This window comes from Scophthalmus maximus, chromosome 1 (genome assembly GCF_022379125.1).
Source record: "Scophthalmus maximus strain ysfricsl-2021 chromosome 1, ASM2237912v1, whole genome shotgun sequence".
NCBI classification, from domain to species: Eukaryota; Metazoa; Chordata; class Actinopteri; order Pleuronectiformes; family Scophthalmidae; genus Scophthalmus; species Scophthalmus maximus.
The window spans coordinates 31360001-31367500 of NC_061515.1; the positions used below are offsets into that span (position 1 = coordinate 31360001).

General features: G+C 50.2%; 1 protein-coding gene across 2 annotated transcripts in view; it reads left to right on the forward strand.

The window, feature by feature from the left end:
• The window catches only part of LOC118316799 (T-box transcription factor TBX19-like), a 13786-nt gene that overhangs the window by 1533 nt on the left and 4753 nt on the right, over window positions 1-7500 (forward strand). Inside the window, exons 2-3 of one of the 2 annotated variants that reach the window (XM_035645000.2) lie at window positions 2781-3061; window positions 4776-5058. In XM_035645000.2, coding sequence (XP_035500893.1) covers window positions 2781-3061; window positions 4776-5058 — 564 coding nt within the window. Of the gene's footprint in view, window positions 1-2347; window positions 3062-4775; window positions 5059-7500 lie in introns of those variants that run through there. The other variant, XM_047335792.1, reaches the window with a different exon arrangement.

Here is a 7500-nt window from a genome sequence, read left to right on the forward strand (position 1 = left end):
TGTTTTTTACAGAATAACCTCATGTGTGAATTAAACGTGATTATGGAGATGAAGAATAATTCATGTTATTAATGATGGATTTGATAATACACCATCTGGTGTAAATAGATTTAGTTGAAAACACAAACTGGTCCCTGATCTGAAGTCGAGTCACATGACGAGTTCTTCACGACGTGAAACTAGAAACTGATTCTACCGGAGAAGAATTAATTTGTTAAAATTTTTTTTTATTCTGACTCGATTGTTGGAGCGACATGGGGACGGATCAGGATCCAGAACCGGATCAGGTTCCAGAACCGGTTCAACACGTTGTTGTTGGTGTTGTTGGTGTTGCTGGTTTTGTTGGTGTTGTTGGTGTTGTTGGTGGTGGTGTTGTTGGTGTTGTTGGTGTTGTTGGTGTTGGTGTTGTTGGTGGTGGTGTTGTTGTTGGTGGTGTTGTTGGTGGTGTTGTTGGTGGTGTTGTTGGTGTTGTTGGTGTTGTTGGTGTTGGTGTTGTTGGTGGTGGTGTTGTTGTTGGTGGTGTTGTTGGTGGTGTTGTTGGTGGTGGTGTTGGTGGTGTTGTTGGTATTGTTGGTGGTGTTGTTGGTGGTGTTGTTGGTGGTGTTGTTGGTATTGTTGGTGGTGTTGTTGGTGGTGTTGTTGGTATTGTTGGTGTTGGTGTTGGTGTTGGTGTTGTTGGTGTTGGTGTTGTTGGTGGTGTTGTTGGTGGTGGTGTTGTTGGTGTTGTTGGTGTTGTTGGTATTGTTGGTGGTGTTGTTGGTGGTGTTGTTGGTGGTGTTGTTGGTGTTGGTGTTGTTGGTGTTGTTGGTGGTGTTGTTGGTGGTGTTGTTGGTGGTGTTGTTGGTGGTGGTGTTGTTGGTGTTGTTGGTGGTGTTGTTGGTGGTGTTGTTGGTGTTGTTGGTGTTGTTGGTATTGTTGGTGGTGTTGTTGGTGGTGTTGTTGGTGTTGGTGTTGTTGGTGTTGTTGGTGGTGTTGTTGGTGGTGTTGTTGGTGGTGTTGTTGGTATTGTTGGTGGTGTTGTTGGTGGTGTTGTTGGTGGTGGTGGTGGTGTTGGTGTTGGTGTTGGTGTTGTTGGTGTTGGTGTAGTTGGTGGTGTTGTTGGTGGTGGTGTTGTTGGTGTTGTTGGTGTTGTTGGTATTGTTGGTGGTGTTGTTGGTGGTGTTGTTGGTGTTGTTGGTGGTGTTGTTGGTGGTGTTGTTGGTGTTGGTGTTGTTGGTGTTGTTGGTGGTGTTGTTGGTGGTGTTGTTGGTGGTGGTGTTGTTGGTGTTGTTGGTGGTGTTGTTGGTGTTGTTGGTATTGTTGGTGGTGTTGTTGGTGGTGTTGTTGGTGGTGTTGTTGGTGTTGGTGTTGTTGGTGTAGTTGGTGGTGTTGTTGGTGGTGGTGTTGTTGGTGTTGTTGGTGTTGTTGGTATTGTTGGTGGTGTTGTTGGTGGTGTTGTTGGTGTTGTTGGTGGTGTTGTTGGTGGTGTTGTTGGTGTTGGTGTTGTTGGTGTTGTTGGTGGTGTTGTTGGTGGTGTTGTTGGTGGTGGTGTTGTTGGTGTTGTTGGTGGTGTTGTTGGTGGTGTTGTTGGTGTTGGTGTTGTTGGTGTTGTTGGTGGTGTTGTTGGTGGTGTTGTTGGTGGTGGTGTTGTTGGTGTTGTTGGTGTTGGTGGTGTTGTTGGTGGTGTTGTTGGTGTTGTTGGTGTTGTTGGTGTTGGTGTTGTTGGTGTTGTTGGTGTTGTTGGTATTGTTGGTGGTGTTGTTGGTGGTGTTGTTGGTGGTGTTGTTGGTGTTGGTGTTGTTGGTGTTGTTGGTGGTGTTGTTGGTGGTGTTGTTGGTGTTGGTGTTGTTGGTGTTGTTGGTGGTGTTGTTGGTGGTGTTGTTGGTGTTGTTGGTGTTGTTGGTATTGTTGGTGGTGTTGTTGGTGGTGTTGTTGGTGTTGGTGTTGTTGGTGTTGTTGGTGGTGTTGTTGGTGGTGTTGTTGGTGGTGTTGTTGGTATTGTTGGTGGTGTTGTTGGTGGTGTTGTTGGTGGTGGTGGTGGTGTTGGTGTTGGTGTTGGTGTTGGTGTTGTTGGTGTTGGTGTAGTTGGTGGTGTTGTTGGTGGTGGTGTTGTTGGTGTTGTTGGTGTTGTTGGTATTGTTGGTGGTGTTGTTGGTGGTGTTGTTGGTGTTGTTGGTGGTGTTGTTGGTGTTGTTGGTGGTGTTGTTGGTGGTGTTGTTGGTGGTGGTGTTGTTGGTGTTGTTGGTGGTGTTGTTGGTGGTGTTGTTGGTGTTGGTGTTGTTGGTGTTGTTGGTGGTGTTGTTGGTGGTGTTGTTGGTGTTGGTGTTGTTGGTGTTGTTGGTGGTGTTGTTGGTGGTGTTGTTGGTGGTGGTGTTGTTGGTGTTGTTGGTGTTGGTGGTGTTGTTGGTGGTGTTGTTGGTGTTGTTGGTGTTGTTGGTGTTGGTGTTGGTGGAACCTCCGACGTCAGAGTCTGATGATTATTTATTTATTTAATATTGGTTAATTAAAGAAACAGTTTCCTTCTGCCAGCGGAGCGGAGACGACCCAAACTTCTTCTTCTGAGGTTTATTGTCAGTCTGGTTGTTGCACCACTGCCTCCACTGGTGAGAAGTGTGAACTACGTCAAATGTTTCACAACGTGTCGCGACCAAACTCTGATCGAACCTCAGAAGTTTGAATCATCACAAGAGACAGGACAGAAAAGCTGTTGTCACCGAGGCAAATAGGAAAAGAGAGAGAGCCATCACGGCAACTGAGCCTTTGGCAGCCGTCAGACCTAACGTGTTGTCTGTTGTCTCCAGATGAAGGTGGAGGGGTCACAGGGGTCACAGGGGTCACAAACGCAGACGCAGACGGACAGGGAGTCTGGCCCAGCGGTCCGGTCCAGTGGCGGCGGCGGCAGTATGGCGGCATCCGAGCGCTGCATGTCACGGCTGCTGAGCGCGGTGGAGAGCGAGCTTCAGGCGGGACGGGAGAAGGGCGACCCGACGGAGCGCGAGCTGAAGGTGGCGCTGGAGGACGCCGAGCTGTGGAGGAAGTTTCAACACATCACCAACGAGATGATCGTCACCAAGACCGGACGGTACAACACCGAAGGTCGTGAGGGTCAGGAGGGTCGGAGGTCAGGAGGTCAGGAGGGTCGCGAGGTCAGGAGGGTCAGGAGGTCAGGAGGGTCGGGAGGGTCAGGAGGTCAGGAGGGTCAGGAGGTCAGGAGGGTCGGGAGGTCAGGAGGTCAGGAGGGTCAGGAGGTCGGGAGGTCAGGAGGGTCGGAGGTTGGGAGGGTCAGGAGGTCAGGAGGGTCGGGAGGTCAGGAGGTCGGGAGGTCGGGAGGGTCAGGAGGTCGGGAGGTCAGGAGGGTCAGGAGGGTCGGGAGGTCAGGAGGTCAGGAGGGTCGGAGGTTGGGAGGGTCAGGAGGTCAGGAGGGTCGGGAGGTCAGGAGGTCGGGAGGTCGGGAGGGTCAGGAGGGTCGGGAGGTCAGGAGGGTCAGAAGACAGTCAGACAGACAGTCAGTCTGACTGTCTGATTGACGGTCTGACTGACTGTCTGACTGACTGTCTGTCTGTCTGTCTGTCTGTCTGACTGTCTGTCTGTCTGACTGACTGACTGACTGACTGACTGTCTGACTAACTGACTGTCTGTCTGTCTGTCTGACTGACTGCCTGACTGACTGTCTGACTATCTGACTGTCTGTCTGACTGACTGTCTGTCTGACTGACTGACTGACTGACTGACTGTCTGTCTGACTGACTGTCTGTCTGACTGACTGACTGACTGACTGTCTGACTGACTCTCTGTGTGACTGAATGACTGTCGTCTGTCTGACTGACTGACTGACTGACTGGGGGGGGGCTTGACCGCCGTCGCCCTGTCGTGGGCAAACATCCATTCACACCTGCAGAACCACTCGACTGCTGATGGAGGCTCGGTGTGTTGTCACATTATTAAAACATTAAAATATTCTAAAAGGTTTTCCATAAAAAAACAGGAGATCTTGAATTTAAAAAACACCTAAAATTAAGAAAAGTCCTTAAATCTTAAAAAAAGTTTCCTGAAAATGGAAATAATCAGTATATATATAACCTTGAGCTAAAAGTCTCAGAAGCTGATTCCACTGATGACGTCACTGATGACGTCACTGATGACGTCACTGATGACGTCACTGATCACGTCACTGATGACGTCACTGATCACGTCACTGATCACGTCACTGATGACGTCACTGATCACGTCACTGATGACGTCACTGATCACGTCACTGATGACGTCACTGATGACGTCACTGATGACGTCACTGATGACGTCACTGATGACGTCACTGATCACGTCACTGATGACGTCACTGATCACGTCACTGATCACGTCACTGATGACGTCACTGATGACGTCACTGATCACGTCACTGATCACGTCACTGATCACGTCACTGATGACGTCACTGATCACGTCACTGATCACGTCACTGATGACGTCACTGATCACGTCACTGATGACGTCACTGATGACGTCACTGATCACGTCACTGATCACGTCACTGATGACGTCACTGATGACGTCACTGATGACGTCACTGATCACGTCACTGATCACGTCACTGATCACGTCACTGATGACGTCACTGATCACGTCACTGATGACGTCACTGATGACGTCACTGATGACGTCACTGATCACGTCACTGATCACGTCACTGATGACGTCACTGATCACGTCACTGATGACGTCACTGATCACGTCACTGATCACGTCACTGATCACGTCACTGATCACGTCACTGTCTGACCGGTCTTTGTCCTCAGCCGTATGTTCCCGGTGCTGAAGGTCAGCGTCTCGGGCCTCGATCCCAGCTCCATGTACTCCCTCCTGCTCGACTTCGTCCCCGCCGACGACTGTCGCTGGAAGTTCGTCAATGGGGAGTGGGCGGCGGCCGGCCGGGCGGAGGGGGGCGGGGGCGGCGAGGGGCGGGGCCCTGGAGGGATCTACATCCATCCGGACTCGCCCAACTTCGGCGCTCACTGGATGAAGGCGGCTGTGACCTTCAACAAGGTCAAACTCACCAACAAGGTCAACGGAGCAGGACAGGTGAGGTCAGATGTCAGGACGGAACCTCCTTTATCCGTTCTGTTCATTTCTCTCCTTCCTCTTCCTCTCCTTCGTTTGTCCATTTACTTACTTTCTTTATTTCAGTATTTTACTAATCATTGATGTCTGTGTATATCTTCCCTCTCTTTCTCCTCTTACTCCTCCTCCTCCTCCTCCCCTTCATCTTCTTCGTCCCCCATCCCTCTCTTTCTCCTCCTCCTCCTCCCCTTCTTCTTCTTCATCCATCATCCCTCTCTTTCTCCTCCTCCTGCTCCCCTTCTTCTTCTTCGTCCACCATCCCTCTCTTTCTTCTTCTTCATCCATCATTCCTCTCTTTCTTCTTCTTCATCCATCATCCCTCTCTTTCTCCTCCTCCTCCTCCCCTTCTTCTTCTTCATCCATCATCCCTCTCTTTCTCCTCCTCCTGCTCCCCTTCTTCTTCTTCGTCCACCATCCCTCTCTTTCTTCTTCTTCATCCATCATCCCTCTCTTTCTTCTTCTTCATCCATCATCCCTCTCTTTCTCCTCCTCCTCCTCCCCTTCTTCTTCTTCATCCATCATCCCTCTCTTTCTCCTCCTCCTGCTCCCCTTCTTCTTCTTCGTCCACCATCCCTCTCTTTCTTCTTCTTCATCCATCATCCCTCTCTTTCTCCTCCTCCTCCTCCCCTTCTTCTTCTTCATCCATCATCCCTCTCTTTGTCCTCCTCCTCCTCCCCTTCTTCTTCTTCATCCACCATCCCTCTCTTTCTTCTTCTTCGTCCATTATCCCTCTCTCCATGTCAAGAGTGTCTCTTCACCCTCTCCTCCTCTCTCTCTCTCTCTCTCTCTCTCTCTCTCTCTCTCTCTCTCCTGCTCTGTATTGTATTGGAGTGGGCGAGAGACTACTACATCTAATTAACCACTTCAGTCTCTCTCTCGCGCTCACTTCACCTGCTCGCCCCCTCGTAACCACGGGAACAGGATAAACAGCTCTTAATTGGCCGGCAGCAGTTTAATGCACTTCCTGTCGAGAGCGGTTCACTCGGAGAGGCCTTCACACACACACACACACACACACAGCAAACACACACACACACACACACACACACACACACACACACACACACACACACAGCACTACGAAATTGGCAGTAATGTTGTTTATATTTACCCCATTATCCATGTGCAAACACGACACACACACACTCACACACACACTCTCTCTCTCGGGGCAGTAATGCAGAGTTGGAGCTCAGAGCTCGACTATAATGAAATAATTGCTCAGCTTATTTGTACATTATGGTAATTATGTTTTTTACTGGGAAATTAATTTACCCATCATGCTTCAGATGGACGAGAGAGAGAGAGGTAAACTATATTCAAACAGAGCCCACACACACTCCAGCTAATGTGGGCACTGCCACACACACACACACACACACTCACTCAGAGTCGGGGTCAGATGTGAAGCCAGCCTCTCAATCTGAATAGAAAACAGTTTGTTTTTGTGTGTCTGCCTCGAGGACTGGGATTGGTTAATTGGGCCTCGTTAGTGTGTGTGTGGGGGGGGGGGGGGGGGGGGGGGGGGGGGGGGTAGGTTGGAGAGGAAGACAAAGATGGCTTCTCTCCACAGAAGTGAGTGACTGGATTTAATTCATGTTTTTAAAAGTACAAAGAACTTTAGAGAACTGTAACACGGATCACTTACATATGTACCAGGTAGGACCAGGTGTGAGCAGGTATGACCAGGTATGAGCAGATAGGACCAGGTATGAGAAGGTGTGAGCAGGTATGAGCAGGTATGACCAGGTAGGACCAGGTGTGAGCAGGTATGAGCAGGTATGAGCAGGTAGGACCAGGTATGAGAAGGTGTGAGCAGGTATGAGCAGGTATGAGCAGGTATGACCAGGTAGGACCAGGTGTGAGCAGGTATGAGCAGGTATGAGCAGGTAGGACCAGGTATGAGAAGGTGTGAGCAGGTATGAGCAGGTATGAGCAGGTAGGACCAGGTATGAGAAGGTAAGACCAGGTGTGAGCAGGTGTGAGCAGGTATGACCAGGTATGGCCAGGTGTGAGCAGGTATGAGGAGGTGTGAGGAGGTATTAGTAGGTGTGAGCAGGTATGAGCAGGTGTGAGCAGGTATGAGCAGGTAAGACCAGGTGTGAGCAGGTATGAGCAGGTGTGAGCAGGTATGAGCAGGTATGACCAGGTATGACCAGGTATGAGCAGGTGTGAGCAGGTGTGAGCAGGAATGAGCAGGTAAGACCAGGTATGGCCAGGTGTGAGCAGGTATGACCAGGTATGACCAGTTAGGCAGGTATGACCAGGTGTGAGCAGGTATGACCAGGTATGACCAGGTATGAGCAGGTGTGAGCAGGTATGAGCAGGTAAGACCAGGTGTGAGCAGATATGAGCAGGTATGAGCAGGTATGACCAGGTGTGAGCAGGCATGACCAGGTGTGA